The following is a 20,987-nucleotide window of genomic DNA, read 5'->3' as shown; positions in this document are numbered from 1 at the left end:
GGAAAAATAAACTGTAACTCTGTAATAATATACTCAATGAGTTGCAGGGTATTAAACGATGTTATCACTCAATAATAAAAGAACACAACTTATTGTGGGCACGCACGCACGCGCACACACACACACACACACACACACACACACACACACACACACACACACACACACACACACACACACACACACACACGTTGCAGGCCTGAACCGTCGTGTAGTAAATGGGATGCTATAGTCAAGGTTGTCCAGTAGAGGGCGGCATGGGTTTGCATATGGGTGACCTCTGGATGCACGGGCATAGAGAGCAGTGGGTGTGTTAGTCTGTTATCTGCTGAACTGATGTCAAGAGGCACGTTGTCCGCTCTGCATATGTTAATAAAGATTCCCATTAATTTATCTACCTGTCTCCTCATGTATGATCACCAAAGGATATTACATAATTGGCGACGAGGATAAAAAGGCACTAAAGAACCAGGCTGAAAAGTGTACATGGAGTGCTGACCGCGTGCAGAGAAGAGCAGATTGTGGATAAACACGATGGCAGCACTGTTAGGAAGGGTGAGCCCTTTTGACGGTGAGACACAATTATGGGAGGAATACAGTGAAATGTTGGACTTTTTCTTTCAAGCAAATGAGATTACCGACGCTGACAAAAAGAAAGCTGTGCTATTAAGTGGGGTAGGTGCAGCCACTTATAGTTTGTTGAGAAGTTTACTGTGTCCCATGACTCCAAGGGAAAAAACATATGAGGAGTTGATAAACGTGCTCAAAGCCCATTATAATCCAAAGCCGAGTGAAATTGTGCAAAGATATAAGTTTAATTCACGCACACGGAAGAATGGAGAGACATTTACATTTACATTTACATTTATGCATTTGGCAGACGCTTTTATCCAAAGCGACTTACAGTGCACTTATTACAGGGACAATCCCCCCGGAGCAACCTGGAGTTAAGTGTCTTGCTCAAGGACACAATGGTGGTGGCTGTGGGGTTCGAACCAGAGACCTTCTGATTAACAGCCCTGTGCTTTAGCCACTACGCCACCACCTCCAGAGAGACTGTTGCTGACTTTGTGGCTGAGTTGAAAAAGTTAGCACAACATTGTGAGTACGGGGCAACACTTTTGCAAATGCTGCGAGACAGACTCGTGTGTGGAGTGAATGATGACAGGATGCAGCGACGGCTATTGTCAGAAGTGGACTTAAACTTTGAGAAAGCATTTAATATCTGTCAAGCAATGGAATCGGCAAACAAAAATGTAAAAGGTTTACAAGGAATGTTAACAGATGAGACAGCGCAAGCACCACAGCGAACATTCATGTTAACCCCGAAGCACAGCCACGATTCTATAAGCCTCGACGTTTACCCTTTGCAGTAAAACCCCTGGTGGAGGCAGAGCTTCAAAGACTGGTGGAAGAGAAAATTATAGAACCAGTACAGTTTTCAGAATGGGCAGCACCCATTGTACCTGTGAAGAAGCCAGATGGCTCAATTCGAATTTGTGGGGATTATAAACTCACAGTAAACAGAGCATCCAGTGTGGAACAATATCCTATTCCTAAAGTGGACGATTTGTTTGCACAGTTAGCTGGAGGGCAGAAATTCTCAAAGCTGGACATGAGCCACGCGTATCAGCAGATCATGCTTGACAAAAGTGCCAAGAAATATGTCACTATCAATACACACAAAGGACTGTACACTTACTGTAGGCTACCATTCGGAGTAGCGTCGAGCCCAGCCATCTTCCAACGCACTATGGAAGGAATCTTGCAAAACATGCCACACGTCACAGTTTATTTGGATGACATTTTAGTCACAGGGACTAGTGAGGAAGAACATCTGAGAACCCTGGAAGAGGTATTGTCTCGGCTAGAAAGAAGTGGGCTGAGATTGAAACGCAGCAAGTGTGAGTTCCTGGGAGAGGAGGTGGTATTTCTTGGCCACAAAATCAGTGCCGCAGGTGTGCATCCAGTCGCAGAAAAAGTCAAAGCGATCCAGGAAGCCCCCACACCGCAGTCTGTGAGTGAGCTGAAGGCTTATTTAGGCCTGTTGAACTATTATCATAAGTTCCTGCCTAGTCTATCCACTTTGTTAGCACCATTACATGCACTGTTGAGGAAGGAGACAAAATGGGCATGGGGCTCTGAACAAAAAGAAGCCTTCGCGAAGTCAAAAAATCTTCTGCAGTCCTCAGCCATTCTAGTGCATTATGACATAAAGAAACCGATCATTCTGGCTTGTGACGCTTATCCATACGGGGTTGGAGCCGTGTTGTCGCACAGGATGGAGGACGGCACAGAGCGGCCGATCGGATTTGTGTCACGAACACTGAATGCAGCTGAGAAGAATTACTCTCAATTAGAGAAGGAAGGTCTAGCTGTCATTTTTGGAGTAAAGAAATTCCACACATATTTGTATGGGAGGCAGTTCACTATTGTAACGGATCACAAACCGTTGATTTCATTATTTAATGAACTGCGAGAAGTGCCACAAATGGCATCGCCACGTATACAGAGATGGGCTGTGACACTGTGTGGATATGAATACACCATTGTATACAAAGCTGGCAAGGAACATCAAAATGCTGATGGACTAAGCAGACTGCCTTTAACGGAGAAAGGTATAGAGACTCAAGTGGAGGAAGAAAGAGTACTTCTGCTTGAAGAAAATGATGTGCCCCTTGTCAAAGCAGAACAAGTGAGAAAATGGACAGACAAAGATGCAGTTTTAACTCGAGTGAGAGAGTATGTGCTCAGAGGATGGCCAAAGAGAATGGACGAGTCCGTTTTTGGAGCATATACTAAAAAACGAGATGAACTTCGTGTACAGGGAGGCTGTGTTCTGTGGGGAGCGCGCATGGTGGTTCCCCCGCCAGGCCGCGCAGCTTTATTAAAACAATTACACATCAATCACCCTGGAATAACCAGAATGAAAGGTTTGGCACGAAGTTACATGTGGTGGCCACAAATGGACACGGAAATAGAAGGCATGGTAAAAACTTGTGCCACATGTCAAGAGAATAGAAATTCTCCCCCCTGTGCACCTTTACATCCATGGGAGATGCCAAACCTGCCATGGAGAAGAATCCACATTGATTATGCTGGTCCGTGGTTAGGGAGAATGTTCTTAATCTTAGTGGATGCCTACTCTAAATGGCTAGATGTGTACCCGTTACATAAGTCTACCTCTACTGTAACCATTCAATGCCTGAGACAAAGTTTTAGCCAACATGGGATACCTGAAATGGTGGTGTTGGATAATGGCAGCAGTTTCACAAGTGCAGAGTTCCAAGAGTTTATGACCCGAAATGGCATCAAACACATCACCACAGCACCGTATCACGCAGCTTCTAATGGATTGGCTGAACGGGCGGTGCAAACGTTCAAAAGTCTGATGAAGAAGAGCACAGGAGATTCCATTGAGACAAAGCTTGCTAGAGCATTGTTCAGTTACAGGATCACACCTCAGTCGACTACTGGGAAATCTCCTGCGGAACTGTTGTGTGGAAGAAAGCTAAGGTCTACCTTGGATCTCATCCATCCTGATTTTAAAAGTCAAGTGCAGGAAAAACAGATGAAGCAAAAATTTTACCATGATCGACATGCTAGGAAGAGACAGGTGACTGAAGGTGACCAAGTGTACACTAAGAACTTTGGATCAGGGCCTATCTGGGTTCCTGGGACAGTTCAGAAACAGACAGGACTGGTGTCTTGTATGGTTGCACTTGGAAATGGCCAGATAGTGCGCAGGCACATAGATCAAGTGAGGAACAGGCATGTTGGGCCTTTAGAGGAAACTCTGGTGTTGGAGGAAACATCTAGGAAAGAGGGGGAAGAGTTAACATCAATCGTGGGTGTCACATTCTCCAAAGACACTAATGTGGAGCAGACAGAGGAAACGACCAAAGAGGTGTTAAGGTCAGAAAATCCTGTGGTGAAAGACAATGTAGAGTTAAGGAGGTCGACGAGACAGAAGAAGACTCCGAGATACTTACAGGATTATGAGTAGTTAGAAGTGAGTTCCCCAGCCACAGGGCAAGAATGCGTCCTGGAACTCACTGGGATGGAGGTAGTCCACCCAAAGTCCCTAGTTATGTTGTAAATGCACACATGTTATGGTTTTGTGTGGTTTTCTTACAACTGGGTAAAATTTACAAAAGTTATAAACGTGATATATTGTAAAGAGTAATGTAAATAACTATGGGACAATAGCTAGTGTTATCTGGGAAAAGGGGATGTAGTAAATGGGATGCTATAATCAAGGTTGTCCAGTAGAGGGCGTCATGCGTTTGCATATGGGTGACCTCTGGATGCACGGGCATAGAGAGCAGTGGGTGTGTTACCGTACGTTCACACCAGAGGCGGCGAGAGCGTCAAATCGACCGGAAGTAATTCTTTTTCAATGACAGCCAGCGTCTCTCTGCGGCGAGAAGCGGCGCGGGCGTCAGATGGAAGTTCAAGTGCAGTCAACATTATGGTAATGAGCTGTGACGCGGTTCGGCGGCAACCAATTGGAATATAGAAGTGCTCCGCTCTAGCGAAGTCGAGAACACAACCGTGTAAACTTTGGTTCCCACCAAACATTCGTTCGAAGATAAAATGTAGAAGCGAATTATTGCCGTGGCGGGTTTCCTGTAATATATGACCAAGACCACAGTTATTATTACAAATGTATTTTATTTTGATAACAAACAACTATAATTTTAATTACTTTCTGCCATTGATCGATTTCTTATTTTCACATTTTAAAGAGTTCATGAGGATATACGCTACTTGTGATCGGTCGGCAAAAAGTAAATGGTCGACATGTCTGTATGTTTAAATTGCGGCCCCTTTAAATATAGTTCACAAAACAAAGCATTCTGAACAAACGTTGCCGCTTATTTCAACTACGTCAGAGCGTCCACGGCAGGGCAGCCAGAGCGAATTTTTGCCCTGTCCCAAATGGCACACTCCGGACTTGTGGACTTCCTCAGAGTCCACACTTCGGTGACGTCATGTAGTGCAGACTTATAGGGCCCCTCGCGCAAGTCCACAAGGGCGCATTGAGAAGTATTTTTGGGACAGACTCGATCGTGAAGCGTGGTTATTGTTGGACAGGAGCTGCAGGTTCGGTTCGGGGAAATATGCTGCCTATTGTTGTTGTTTTTACTATTGTGTTTGCGAGATGGCTTGCCATGCAGAGAAATCACATTTATACGCTCCGACGTCAGTAGAAGACAAGATTATTTTTCATGCATACAAATGCTGATGTTATGCACGGAGGAAAGGGTAAGCAAGTAAATGTTATTGACTTTGTAGATAAACATATAACTTGTCAAAAGTCGTTAATGCATTAAGTCATTATTATTTGATTTACTGGTTTAATTTTCTTTTTTCTTTATATACATATATATGTGTATTTTATATTTTTTATGTGTACCTTGTTTTTTTATGTCGTTTTTCTCTTTTTCTTTTCTTTTCTCTTGTCTTGTATTAATCAATACCAGTGAAAGGTGACGCTCATTCCATTTTATTGCTAATATGGTCGATGACCATAATGTTTGTATAAACTGTAGGTAACAACTGGTAAAATGTACACAGTCATAAAAACCATAATGATACATACACTTAAATATTTTCTTCTCAGCCATGTTATCAATTGTCTGTGCCCGTGAGCGAAAGCGCTCCTCACACCAGTTGTCTGATTGGCCTTTCGCAAGGACTCCTGGGTACTTGAAGTGCGTGAAGCCTGGATCTATGCGGGCTTCGCGGAAGACCGCTTCAAGGGTACAAAGGGGGCGCTGCTGAGCACACTTCAGAGCGTTAAAATGCTAAATGGGACGGCCTACGGACTCGTAGACTCAGCGAGCACGCGCAATTTAAGTCCACGAGACCGAAAGTCCGCATGAAGTGCGCCATTTGGGACAGGGCTTACGACGCTCTCGCCGCTTCTGGTGTGAACGTACAGTTAGTCTGTTTATCTGCTGAGCTGATGTCAAGAGGCACGTTGTCCGCTCTGCATATGTTAATAAAGATTCCCATTAATTTATCTACCTGTCTCCTCATGTATGATCACCAAAGGATATTACAGTCGCTTGTGTGCGTTGAGGCCGAGTGAAACGTAAAATGGCCACTTCGCTCTAAAAGAGCACAAATTAAATAAACAAAATGTACCTGAGTGCGCGTGGTCAGTGTTAAAGCTTCCAGTCACCCGTCAAATCCATCCACGTGAAGATGTCATCAGTTATGGCGCTTACTCCGTGCCAAATATGAGGTGTGATTTATGCACTTTTTGGCGATCGCTAAGCAAACTGAGAGGTGAACTAACGTGTATACGCTCGCGAGCCGTCTGGCCAAAATCCCATAGTATTCAGGCGTCAGATGTAAGATTTGAGACGTCACACGTCACGGTCACGTGTTGGAGCTGCGCTCAAAGTCCGCGGCGGCGTGGCGGCGACGTAGCTGAAAAAGGATTGTATTTACTTTGCGTCTGAATAACGTACGCGTGGGTAAACGTGTGGATAAACGTCTGGATAACGTACGTGTGGATCAACATCTGGATAACGTACGTGTGGATAAACGTCTGGATAACGTACGTGTGGATAAACGTCTGGAAAATTTAGTCAATGGCAGGAAAGATTAAAGTAGAATTAAAGTAAATTCCTATGTACACTAGCAATGGACTAGCCTACACAGAAATTCAGAAACGCAGAATTAGAAAATTATCTGTTTTTGTCACATAACACACACAGGAAACAGTAATCCAATAGCAGTAGTTTTTAATGGGGTAATCCAAAATCGTAGTCTTCCAGGCAGGGGTCAAAATCCAAATAATCAAACCAAACACAAGAACTAAAACAAGCTAGAAACAGAACTCAGAAGTGGTGTGACATATAACAAGGACTCCGTGACAATGACTGAACAGACAGGGTATAAATACACAGATACTAACAATGAATAACAGGGAACAGCTGAGTGCAATGAACAGTGATTGGTACAGACAAGGATTGTGGGGAATGCAGTTCCAGAGTGAATGGTGACAGTATGGGGAAGAGACCTCTAGTGGACACCCGGGGAAACACAAACCAGACACTGTGACAGTTTTATATCAATATTTTAATCAATATTTTCATACGTTATAAGTTATAATTATAAAATATATATAATTATAGAAATTATAAGACTGTATACGAAAAACTATGTAAAAAAATTATATATATATATATATATATAATTTTTAACATAGTTTTTCGTTAACATATATAAATATATAAAATAGGCAACTCGATCAAAAGAGTTAACCCACTACCAGCCAAGCTTTGAATACTACTTTTAAGTATCTTGATCAAAAGATTGCGTACAAGTGCAGGCCAAATATACTTGGACTTTTCTCTCAGTATAAATCAAGTAGGGCCTATACCTAATGTAATTTTAAGTATATTTCTGAGAGGTACATAAAGTATATTTTTGAGAAGTATATAAAATGTAGACTGAAAGTATACTTATTTTTTAGTTGAAAAGAAGTAATAGAACAATTTTGGTAAGTGTTAGCCTTACTAAATGTATAGTTTTATAAAATTGCTGTAGGCAGCAGTAAAATCTGTCAAATATCAACTGCAAATTTGAATTAATTGATTTACCTTTTACTAACTGGCAGCCTTAAGTAAGATAACAGTTTTTGCAGTTCTACTATAAATCTTGCGTAGGCCTACATATAAATATACTAATTATACTGATTACTAATAGTGTCTACACTGTTGTACAACCCACAAAAAACATGAAAACGTGTGTGTTATGATTACATCCCAAATTAAAAGGTACAATAGTAAAGATAATAGATATTTGCCTAAGTATTAATCCACGCGCTTATCCACGCATGCGTTATCCACACGCTTATCCACGCGTACGTTATCCACGCGTACGTTATCCACGCGTACGTTATCCACGCGCTTATCCACGCGTACGTTATCCACGCGTACGTTATCCACGCGCTTATCCACGCGTACGTTATCCACGCGCTTATCCACACGTACGTTATCACACGTCATTGGTCACGGCAATGTACGTGACGATCGACACGATGATTGCTTAGTTTGCAAAGTAAGTGCACAAATCACACCTCATAGCCAAAATCAAACATTCGACCGACCGACCGACCGATCGAACGTCTATCCTAACGTCTATCCGAACGTCTTGTACTTTTGAGCGTCTTACCGAGCGGGTTGACCCACGTGACGACCTGACGTGACGTCAACGTCTTGAAAATAGCAGTTTTTTAACCATGCAAGTATCCAAGCTAATGTGTAAAGACTATAAATGGACATTAAAGGCAATACATATAAATATTGTACCCCTAAAACAACACTAAAACATTTCTCCTGAATCCTGTGCATGTGAGGCTATGTGTTTTACTTTCAAAGAGCAGAAATACTGTAGGCTAGCCTATATACAGTCATTCAATAGTCTTAATTTGACCAATATAATCATTTTAACTAGTTTTTATTGTTCATTTTATTGCCCAATGTACAATGTTCTCACAGTCCATAAAAGAAAGCACTCCCAAATTAATAAATGTAGCCTTTCATTTAAAAAGAAGGTTTTCATAAATATATATTATATTTATATATTTGGAAATACAGATAGACCTAGCCTATATAGAATATCCATTTATACACACACACACACACACACACACACACACACACACACACATTTATATTTTAAACTGTTGTGACCTGTGAATCTACAGTTTAAAATATTTGCAGAACTTAAAAAAAGCTAAGTACAATTTATTGTAATAATATTGTTACTGAAAGTTTTATATAGCATAATTAAAATAATTTACTTTTCCAACAAATGTTACAAGTCCAGTACTGTCATGGTGCTCTTCGGTCACTTTTGACCAAACAATTTTCTGTTTTGAATTTTAAAATTCACAATTATACACAAATGAACTGGTAGGGCTATTACCACACAGCATAATTGAGACAGAAGACTGAAATAAGAGGTGGAAATGAGATCAGATCCAGATGGATTAAGCTGTGATAAAATATTTGCTGTTTATTTTTTATTTATTGATTTTTTCTGTTATGTGTAACAAAATGCTTTCTCTGTATTCAGGTTTGACTGTAATAATAGCCTAATGCAAATATATTTTTTTTATTGACTCTTGTGTGCATGATCTGAAAGCACTGTTTGATTTTGAGCACAGATAAAATGGTTTTGAGTCTTTTTTTTTTTTTTTTTTTTGAAAGAAGAGTCAGATGTTCTCTGAATGTAATGTAGAAAAAGGAAATCCAAGGCACTCTTCTTAGAAAAATAAAAAAGCCTTTATTGGACTGGCTATATCATGATAGAAAAAATAATTAAAATATGTGGGGGGAAAAGATACAACCCACGCGTAGCGGCACAAACAGCCTTCTTCAGGGTATATTTTCCAAACAAACAATTTCCTCTTTTATAGATGCTAATTGGAAACACCTGGATGACAAATAGCCTGCACATACAGAGAAGGTCCACTGGGAGGTGGTTACAAAAAAAAATAAAATAAAATAAATAAATAAATAAATAAATAAATAAAAATCACAGAAAAGGGCTGAAATCTATTTCTTCATTTTTTTTTTTTCTGTTCTCTGAATGTAGTTTGAAAATTTGGTTTTGTGTTTAAGGTTTTAAAAAATTAATGATGTTTCCAAGAAATGTGTTTTAGCAATTCAGGAAACCTGTAGGCTAATATATTAAAAACATTCATACTATTTTTTATACATAGGCTATCACACAGATAACAAACTAATAAAAAGTTAATCTAATCAAGCATAATCTCAGTCTTAATAAAATTACTAAATTATCATAATCTTTCACAAATAGACATCATAAATGTTAAAGTGGAAAGGTTTATTTAAAAAATTTGTATAACAGTTCTAATATTACATATAGACATAGTCAGCTGAATATACTTTACTTTGTAATTAAGGTTCGTTGATTTTCATGTCTGCCACATATAAACAATGAGCCAAAACGAAATTATTGATCATTTTCATAAAATCATATGTAACACGTTCCTACGTGTGCTGACGTGTTGTTAACGCGTTCCTATGGCGACCGGTCGGAAGTGCGAGTAACCGATCGTCATCCCAACGTGTTGTTTACGTGTGAAGACACGTTGTAACACGTTTGTGTTTTTCTTACCTTAGTTTAACTTCTTATGCTTCTATTGTGTCCTCTAACTAGTCCACATTTGATTAGTGCAATGGCTGATGGCTTAGAAAGTTATGTGCGGTGTAGGCTATTATTAAAGTTAAATATAGCAGAGGCTAAATATTATTGACAAATCTGGCATGCTTTAACGGCTATTTCGGAAAAGCACGATATTATACATAATTTTTATATATCTCCCATTAAATCGGAAGGTTTAGGAATAGATCTAATTTCGGAATGTGTCTTATTTAATAGAAATACGCTCTACCATATTCAAATGCAGCGAAAACTGCAATCATTATCCCATCTGCTTTGCCTAAATATAAAAATCATAGACAATGAATCATATAAAGTAGGCTACATAAAATATCCTGACCATTTATATCAGACAAATTGACATATCAAATGCAAAGCCGGCCTACATGTCTACTTTATGATACCCTTAAGAGTGTAAGAGATAAATTCAACGTAGACAAGTGTACTGTGTATTGATAATCTTATCAGACCATTTCTCTTCGTTAACTGTAAAATTGGCGAGAATAATATAAAAAAATTTTTTTGAAAGTAGCCTAGGCCTATTCTTTCTGCATGCCATTTTTTTCTTCTTATAGTTCAATAATCAAAATTGTTACGTTAGGATGGCTATTTGTGTCATGGTGCTAAAACAAGCCTGCTGAGACGCTCGTGTTGACATGCAAGTTAAATTTATTCTCTTAACTTCTCACTATTTACCATATCACCACAAATAGCGTAATCAAATAACCAATTTACAAATAAGCTATTATTTGAAGGATACAGATTTCTCTTAATATAACAGTTATTCAAAAATATTTTTTTGTCTGCTTGCACATGATTGCATAGCAAAATATGTTAGAGCGGAGATATGTTTTACTTGTAATACAACTATGATTTACAATGGCATGTTTTTCTTTTTAGTAAAAGTGCATGTAAAAAATAACATCAATATTTTGCCTGATAAGGACAAATAGATATGGTTGATAATAAAACATTTACCAGAGAATTATAAAAATCGCAGATTAGTAACAACAGTTTGAACATGCGCTGCATGTCTGTCAACAAAAATAAAATAGATTATATTTCATCTATAAAAAAAGTCGTTTCATTTCAATTGTTTCCAATAAAGAGCTGCAATCTCTATGGATGTGATATAAATGCATTTTTAAGTTAAGTTTAAGGGTAAGGGCAGGGATTAGTATTAAAATCATGCTTTTGCAGGGGCGTTGCTAGGATCTTGATACATTGGGGCTTAGCCCAGTCCCCACCACCCACCCCCGCCCGCTTTTGGTAACTACTTCTTCTACTCATAGGCACATAATAATAAGCAATAATAATATAAATGGGGGTCTGGGGACCTCCCCATGAAATGTTGGCCATTAAACACTTCATTTCCTGCATTCAGGTGCATTGTTTTAGCATTTTAAATGATAGGTAAAAAGATAGAATGCTTTATTTGTAGAACTGTAACAGCTATTCACAGAAACACAAATAAATAATACATGAATATTAAATAATATTTAAAAAAATGAATATAAAACTATATATATATAATGTGTATATAGATATTTATCTTTCTATATTTATCTATATCTATTTATCTATCTATCTATACACACACACACACACACACACACACACACACACACACACACACACACACACACACACACACACATAAATCACTCCAACAGTCTGCTTGTATAAGTCTGGAAAAGGAACTATAGACAGTGCAGGTCCAGTAAAGAGGGCATTCAACAGACAGTAAACACAGGCACTCTGTATAGGTTTGTAAAGAGAACTATATACATTTAAATAACATAGCTATAAACATAAATAATAGGGAAGAGGGGCACTGTATCCAGCGTCCATTCCTCTGGGAGTAGGGAACTGGGGTTTCGGGGAAAGGTGCAATGTGTCCAGCGTCGGTTTCGGGGAGCGTCCATTCCTCGGGATGTGTGTGTTGTTGGGGGGCACTTCTATTTTTTCTGGGGAGGAAGCATAAGGGTGTGGATCCACCAGACCCTCCGGAAAGTTTCAGGAGTTTCACCATTTGCTCCAGGAGCTAGGTTTGGTGGACCTAACGGTGACTGTGCGTTCACACCGGACGCGAATAGCGCGTCAGGCGCGAGTGATTTCAATGTTAAGTCAATGCAAAGCCGCGCTCTGCACCTCATTCGCGCCGCAGGAATATTTTACGCGCGTAATGCGTCTTTGCATTGACTTAACACTCGCGCCTGACGCGCTATTCGCGTCCGGTATGAACGCAGCATAGTCATCTGACTTGAAGTTCAATGATAGGAATGAAACAATGAATGAGTTGTTGTTAATTCTGTTTAGCCTCCACTACATCCCTGAATAACGTTAATTTACACATCGTGTTTCAATCGCCAAATCAGATGTATAGGCTACTTCATCTACATTCCTCACGAGAAACGGATTATGGCTCACAAAATGGATTAGCTATAGGCGAAATAGTAAGGTCCCACGTACTTTATATATACAGTACATGTTCTGCATTAATACCACAGTGAGTAACTTACAGGGCTAGTAAGTTAGACCAGGGTTTGCTTAAGAGCCTTCACCGACCTGAGCTTAATGATGAGGGAACGGCGCCAGTAGATAACTCTTCTTGCCTCCCTCGTATCGTTCATGACTCCTTATTTTACTTTTTAAAAAGTGTCTAATGTCCATAATAGCTACCACCAGAAGCCACAAACAACAATGACAGTCAAGCCCTAAAGCTGTAAGTTAACCGATGACTCTTTCAGGCTCTCTCCTCTGGTGCGCACTCTAAATACAAGCATTCTGTAACCATAGTAACTTTGATCTGCTTGAACACATTTTAATCGTCTTTAATACATGATTCCGAAGGATAGATTAAAAGACCCGGTACATTTTTTAAATAAATACAAAATTATTAAAAAATAATAATAATTATCAATAAATTCAATTTTTTGAGATCCGGGCTATAAAAAAACATCCGGGCTGAAGCCCGGATGCCTATGTCTAACGACAGCCTGTGCTTTTGTATTTATGACATCAAGGCTACTTTATTTGTTCATAGACGGAAGTAATTTAAAATGTTATTTGTGTATTGTAGGTACTTTTCAGTAGCTATAATAGGCCTACAGAGAATGTCCGTAGACGGGCTTTGGCCTACAGCAAAACTACAGCTCATCCAAGGATATTTTACGGAGCTGTCAACACTGGAAACTCCGACGGCATGCAGTCAGTTGATCGAACACCCAATTTATAAATAAAATGTATGTTATTAATAAATTGTATACTATTATCAATGTACAAGACTACAAGTTTCGGTGCTTGTGTTTCCGCCCGTTTTATTCGTTGCACCCCTTCGGAAAATTGCATTATCTAATTTAGATTAATCAATATTCAGGAATTGGCCGGGTTTTTTCCCTCCAACGTGAATAAGAACCGTGAAAAAAATTGCTTATACAGAAACATAAATTAGGATTAAGATAATTATTATATATTATAATGATTATATAGCCTATTATATATATATTAGTCTCTAACATACTATTATTAGCACTCTTTCTAATGTCAAAATATGCAATCTTTCAGAAGTCTTTATAGGCCTACATTAACAAGGATTTGGGACGATTATAATGCCATGCTGCAAACCACTTTAATAATATGTTTACAAGATGAGAACAGGAGAGACAGTGAAAATTCATGTTAGAAACAGTGACCTCTCTCTCTCTGACAGAAGAAATGTATATATCAGAGTTCATCTATCAGAGTAGCCTATCCAAAACCATCAACAGCTTGTTATGTTACAGTAACTCAGCCCACGAGTCAGCGGAGGCAGCAAAGGCAATTTCAGAAGGAAGAAAACGAAATCATGAACAAAGTCTATTGAATAATCTTAACTGCGTCTTTCTCAATGTGTTACCAATGGTAACTTACCATGAAAAGTGAATGGGCAATTAATGACAACATGGTCCCATATGGCATTGAAAACTTTTAAATTAAAATCATTTTTCTTATATCTTTTAACTCTTACTTGTAAAACAATATATCAGACAATATATAATTAATTAGTTTGACAGAAAAAGCTTACCACTGTATGTATGTACAGTTACAATAGGTGAGTTTGGTGTTTGAAACATTAGAGTCATGAAATACAGAGAAAGTCATGATATACAGGTGATCTTTTTCAGTTCATCCCTCAGAAAGACTTAGAATAGGCCTAGCCTACAACACCTTTTTTTTCAAAGGCTTATTCAGGGAAGTGCAGCAGAATGCAGGACATGGTTGAGTATTTTAGGTAAAACATCTGTATTTAGTGCCTTTCACGTCCATTTATAGTCTTTACACATTAGCTTGGATACTTGCATGGTTAAAAAACTGCTATTTTCAAGACGTTGACGTCACGTCAGGTCGTCACGTGGGTCAACCCGCTCGGTAAGACGCTCAAAAGTACAAGACGTTCGGATAGACGTTCGATCGGTCGGTCGGTCGGTCGAATGTTTGATTTTGGCACGGAGTAAGCGCCATAATCAGTAAGCAAACTCTGTGATTCTCCCGTGATGCCAGAGGAACTCCTAATCACACGGCGAACAGGAGCGCTATCTGGATTCCTCCTCTGCTCTGTCACTCTCGATCAAACAATAACAGTGCACAGAAATGATGTAGATCTCCTTTGAAACACTGACGTAAGGGATAACTTGATTTAAGTTTCTCACGGGTAACATGAATAGTCCGGTTCAATGAAATGACAATCGTGTGTAAGACTAACTGTACGTTCACACCAGAAGCGGCGAGAGCGTCAAAATTCGCTCTGGCTGCCCTGCCTTCGACGCTCAAGGACGCTCGTGGACGCTCTGACGTAAGCGGCAACGTTTGTTCAGAATGCTTTGTTTTGTGAACTATATTTAAAGGGGCCGCAATTTAAACATCCAGACATGTCGACCATTTACTTTTTGCCGACCGATCACAAGTAGCGTATATCCTCATGAACTCTTTAAAATGTGAAAATAAGAAATCGATCGATGGCAGAAAGTAATTAAAATTATAGTTGTTTGTTATCAAAATAAAATACATTTGTAATAATAACTGTGGTCTTATATTACAGGGAAACCCGTCACGGCAATAATTCGTTTCTACATTTTATCTTCGGAACGAATGTTTGGTGGGAACCAAAGTTTACACGGTTGTGTTCTCGACTTCGCTAGAGCGGAGCACTTCTATATTCCAATTGGTTGCCGCCGAACCGCGTCACAGCTCATTACCATAATGTTGACTGCACTTGAACTTCCATCTGACGCCCACGCCGCCCAAGACTCGCCGCGCCGCTTCTCGCCGCAGGGAGACGCTGGCTGTCATTGAAAAAGAATGACTTCCGGTCGATTTGACGCTCTCGCCGCCTCTGGTGTGAACGTACGGTAACAGTTCTTCCGAATCGCGTCGTGTTGAACTCACAACGGAATACTATGCAGCTTAACACTCAATTAATACAGTTCTGACTATATTTAAACACAAATAAACCAGCATATTCTTTATCATGCCGACAACATTCTCGTTCCCTCTAGTGTTTTCCTCTCGCCTCTCTCTTAACTGACATGCGCACAGGCCAATCACAGGTGCCATAACTGAAATGAGGCGGGATTAAACTGTATTTTAACAAATAACTTTAAACCAAACACAATTTACTGATATGACATGTCCGCTTCAGTTTAACAAATTAAAATCTTATGTCACTGTGGCAGCAGGGGCGTGGTCAAGCGCCCGTCCGGGAGAGGAAAGCGGTAAGGGCGCTTACACCTGAGCTAAATTATGCCTAACAAAACCTGTCTCTAATTCCAGTGAGCACGAGGAGAGCGGCATAAAAAGCAGACACAGAGCCTCCAGTCGAGAGAGAGAGAGAGAGCCCCACAAGCCAACCCAGTGCGCTTGTATACTGTTTTGTTTATTGTGAATCTGTGAGAGAGAATACGTCAATTAAAAGCCTTACCTATAGTTCACAACCTCGTTTCCTGTGTCCTCCTTCCCGTGAGGGTCTTACAGTCACATATCAACACATTTGTGCATATACCTCCTTTTGAAAATAAATAAAAATAAAATATAATATAAACATGCAGGACTTAACCCAGAGTTACACAGAGGAATGAAAGTTATTTGAGTTTGAGATGACATAAAGGTGATTAGGAAATCAGAGACCATTCCCTGATGTCTCGCCTGGCCACTTGTGATCAACTCACATGAAACACATCTTTAAATAAGCTAAACAGAATTTTAGTGTTTTTAAAAAGTGAGAAAAGAGAAGATCAAGAAGGGGCAAGTACTTTTAATGCAACTGTTTCTTCTGCATTTGATTTTACATAATTACTAACCTGAAGACATGTTGTCTAAATTGAGGAAATCCATTTGTCGTCCATCTCTTTTGGCAAAGGCCAGGATCTTGTCAGCAAAGTCAGGCAACCAGGATGTGCACAGTTTGTCAGCAGCATCAGGGTGGAGTACACTAAAGTCTTGAGATATCTGTAGTTGGAAATTAATATTATGACAATTATGATTATAACATCATAGAATTTAAGTGATAAATTAAATTTATTTTTTACTCATTGATAAAAGTTAGGCTGGCACTTTATCACATGATTAATGTTATTATAATTATTATTAAATAAAATTTAAAATTAATCTGCTTCAATCTACTAGGCAACGAAGCGAAAAAGACAATGAGGATATATTGCATTTACCATGCCTGGGGTATCCATTAGACGAGGGAACTCTGATAAAATCTCAGATATTGGTTTGGAGCTGTTCTGGCGAATCCAGTGAGCCCTAAAAAGAGCAGTTGCTTTCAAATACTGCTCAACCTGGTCCTGTGGTCTGGTATTGTTTTTTAGCCATTCTTTTAATTGAATTGCTCTCTCAGGAGACAAAGTTGATGCTGTTGACAAAGTGAAAAGTCATATTGGTTAATTTACATCAGCAGTACATGCCCTCCACAAATATTGCCACCCTTGGCAAATATGAGAAAAACAAGCTGTTTATCCTCTTGTTCTTTAATTCAAATATTCAAAAAAATCTAAACTTTATGTCAAGTAAAATTATTGAATAATCAAACTAAATAAATAAATGGGAGATGAAGATTTGAAGAAATTTGAAAAAATTAAGATTTGTGCCACATTACACAGCAAAAAAAATAATTTTTTAACCCAGTATTATTGTCCTGTTTTACTGTAAAAATATCTAAACATTCTTAAAACCATACTATTTTCTTGTCAAGCAAAATGGCATAAGATATTAAGTCTTGTTTTCAAAGAAATCTGAAATCTTTTATTCTTACAACAAGAAAAATAATCTGCCAATGGGGTTAAGAAAAATAAACTTGATTTTTCATTCTTTAAAACAAATCTTATAAGCATAAGTCTTACTATGAATGAAAGTCAACTTCTCCTCACAGACAGGCACTACGGAGGGCTGTGTTCTTAATCTCCGCATCCTCTTTCTTATATTGCGAAGGCGCTCCTCAAGAAATCCTGTGGAAGGCCTGTGTTTTCACCCCTGGCTGAACCAGGCCTCCTGAAAGATAATGTTTGTCATTGTTGTTGGTATATAATGTTTCAAAATCTACATAGTATAATTTGCAACCTTAAATCACCAATGTGCAAAAAGCACCAGTAATGGTAAACTCACATACAAAAAAATAAAAATAGATAATGTCAGTCAGCAGAATAAAATAAGATGAATATACTCAAAGCCATTTCTTTCAGGGTCACGGAGACAGGGAAATGTCTCTAATAGAGAAATGGCCATTGCCTTTTTGGTCTCTGTTGATGGTCAAAATAAGAAAGAAAATAGTCTCATTCTGTCTTGATTTGGGTGAAAATACATGGAAATACAACGCATTTATACTCACGTTTTGCCATATTTCTCAATAAGATAAGAAACGGTAATTCGCACCATTGCATGCCTTTGCTTGGTGGAAATTGTATTTATTCTCTACACTCTCCACAATAGAGGGTCCATGTGGTGCTTTCATCAGTATTGCACGGATATCCCTGTACATAGCAGATTTGTCAGTAAATACAGTATCTTACTTTAAATGTAGGAAATTATACTTTACAAAAAGGTACTGACAACAAATTAAAAATAATTGTCAGTAGTCATGCTTTTCCTAGTTGTCAGGAAACATACAAACGTGTCATCTGGAAAAAGATTAAGAACAAATGTTGGTTGCGCATTTTCATGTGCAGTGCTGGGCTGTGCATTTTCAGATGCAATGATGACCTGCACATTTTCATATGCAGTGCCGTGCTGTGGCGTGATACTGTTCTACAGAAAAAAAAAAAAAACAATGTTTAGGCAAATACAATATACAGTATTCTATATAAGAATATAAGTTAACTTAATGCATTTAAAATGTACTTAGAAATTGATAAGGAAGACTTGTAAATACAAATCATATTATTATCATATTGTAAATAACCATAAGTATATTTAGTTACAGAAAAGGTGATTGTCTTTTATTTTGAAATTTTTGTATTGAAATGGTTGACTTCCGGTCTTAAGCTGCGCGCTTTTGTTTTCTTTTGGAAGCGTGCGCGCCCTGGCTAGCGCAGTTTATAGCATATAGCTTGTTATCCCAAATACGGCAATAACTTCGACACGGAGCCATGGTAAACGTCAAATTCATACTTGCAGCCCCTCTGAAGAGGCAAAAGGTATGTTAAATCAGTTGAGATATGAGCATTTTGTCTGTTAATATGGTCGTTTTTGCACAAATGTAAGACAGCATGTAAATGTGAACAATGTTAGCTGATCAGTTACATGTTTTGTATACATTTCAGCTCTTACGTTGTTAATATGGTGAATGGATTAAGGTTCATAAAGGATTAAACATCATAAAACCATCAGTAAAAGTCTCATCCTTGTTCGGGGGGCATGCTACAGTAAGAGATTCACCTCAGTGTACTACATCAAGCGGCCCGTGAATGCTAAGGACAACAGCAACAGCACAGGCAGTGAGCTACAACAACACGGAAAATGGACGGCATCGAAGAGCAATGGTAATGGACAATGCACCTATTTAAGAGCCAAAAACGTTAAAGAGGAGATTCACTGTTCATTGGTAATAGCCAAAGCCCGTGTTTCTCCTACCAAGCTGACTACAATCCCCAGACTCGAGCTAACTGCAGCTGTAGTTTCGGTCTCAGTTAGTAACACGTTGAGAGATAAACTCTGCTACGCTCAAGTCAAAGAGTATTTCTGGACTGATTCAAAGGTAGTTTTGGGCTACGTAAACAATGAGGCACGTCGTTTCCACACTTTTGTAGCGAATAGAGTACAAAAGATTCGCCAAAGTACAAACCTTCAGCAATGGTTTTATGTGCCATCAGAAGAGAACCCAGCTGATTGCATCTAGAGTGCATCTAGGGGTAAATCGGTCACTGAGCTTCTCTCATCCAACTGGTTCACTGGACCCTCCTTTCTCTGGGAGAGGGACCTGCCCACAACACAAAGTGTAGAGCTGGAACCATCTCTTGGAGATCCAGAAGTCAGAAAAACACAGACAATGATAAGCAAAGTTACAGAGACATTCAGCCTTGCAGAACGTTTGTCCAAGTTCTCGTCATGGTCCAAAGCAGTCAAAGCTGTAGCACGTCTCATAAGAAGGGCCAAGAAAGTCAAATCAGATGCGCCGGCTACAGTGAGTGAACAAGAAAGTGCAGTACATGTCATCATTCAGGATGTACAAAAACAAACAAAAGAGATAAAACTATTAAACAAAGGCAACCAGCTCCCACATCACAACAAACAGTTCCACTTAGACATTTTCAGGGACACAGATGGTCTCATCAAGGTCGGAGGGAGACTTTCATCTATCAAAGAATCTTTCAAACACCCTATTGTGATTCCAAAGGAACATCATGTGACCAAACTCACATGAACAGGCTTCACCATAAACAAAATCAGATCCAGTGGCTACTGGATCCCAGGGATGAGCAGAACCGTTGCTTCTTTCATCCGTCAGTGTGTCATTTCTCGCAGACTCCGCAAAGCTCCTGAGGGTCAGAGAATGAGTGACCTACCTGCAGAACGCTTAGAGCCCTCTCCGCCCTTCACATACTGCGGTATGGACCGTTTTGGCCCTTTTGTAACTACAGAAGGCCGAAAATAACATAAACGTTATGGACTTTTATTCACATGCTTTTGCTCCCACGCCATTCACATTGAGCTATTAGAGGACTTATCCACTGACACATTCATTAATGCATTAAGGTGTTTTATTTCTATCAGAGGTGCAATTCGCCAAATCCAATGTGATCAGGGAACAAACTTTGTTGGCGCAAAGAATGAGTTTAAAACTGCCCTAAGTGAACTGGACACCCAAAGACTGAGTACTTATCTGTCCCAAAAACAGTGCGACTTTGTGGTGAATGCACCTCACTCCAGTCACGCAGGTGGAGTGTGGGAACACCAGATAAGAACTGTCAGAAGTGTATTGTATACTACTCTGTCACTTGCGCATGGTAGACTTAATGATGCTTCATTAAGGACTTTATTCTATGAAGCTATGGCCATAGTCAACAGTCGCCCACTGACGGTAGACAACCTTAACAACCATGACAGCCTGGAACCACTTACCCCTAACCACCTGCTCCACATGAAATCCAGCACAACACTTCCCCCACCTGGTGCCTTCCCAAAGGAGGACCTCTATGGAGCAAAGAGATGGCGTCGTGTGCAGTTTTTTACTGAGCAGTTCTGGTGCAGGTGGAGGCGTGAGTATCTGCACAACATTATTGCTAGGCAGCGCTGGC

The 20,987-nt window shown here is 39.4% G+C and overlaps 1 protein-coding gene across 1 annotated transcript; it reads left to right on the top strand.

Moving 5' to 3' along the window:
* Positions 1-534: 534 nt before the first annotated feature.
* Positions 535-19,588, top strand: LOC127644130 (uncharacterized protein K02A2.6-like). Its single transcript, XM_052127154.1, has 3 exons — positions 535-571; positions 1,290-3,915; positions 19,081-19,588. Exons 1-3 carry the CDS (start codon positions 535-537, stop codon positions 19,586-19,588), a joined length of 3,171 nt encoding a protein of 1,056 aa, XP_051983114.1.
* The last annotated feature ends 1,399 nt before the right edge of the window (positions 19,589-20,987 follow it).

This window comes from Xyrauchen texanus, chromosome 5 (assembly GCF_025860055.1).
Source record: "Xyrauchen texanus isolate HMW12.3.18 chromosome 5, RBS_HiC_50CHRs, whole genome shotgun sequence".
NCBI classification, from domain to species: domain Eukaryota; kingdom Metazoa; phylum Chordata; class Actinopteri; order Cypriniformes; family Catostomidae; genus Xyrauchen; species Xyrauchen texanus.
The sequence above is the reverse complement of the archived record's forward strand: the minus strand, read 5'-3'. Positions and strand labels throughout refer to the sequence as shown.

Bases quoted from the DNA above. Each gene is read 5' to 3' on its own strand.
- LOC127644130 (XM_052127154.1), top strand. From the start codon at position 535: ATGGCAGCACTGTTAGGAAGGGTGAGCCCTTTTGACG. The intron at 572-1,289 runs GTGAGACACAAT...TTAACAGATGAG, and splicing joins AAGGGTGAGCCCTTTTGACG to ACAGCGCAAGCACCACAGCG. The intron at 3,916-19,080 runs GTCAGAAAATCC...TAAAACCATCAG, and splicing joins ACGACCAAAGAGGTGTTAAG to TAAAAGTCTCATCCTTGTTC.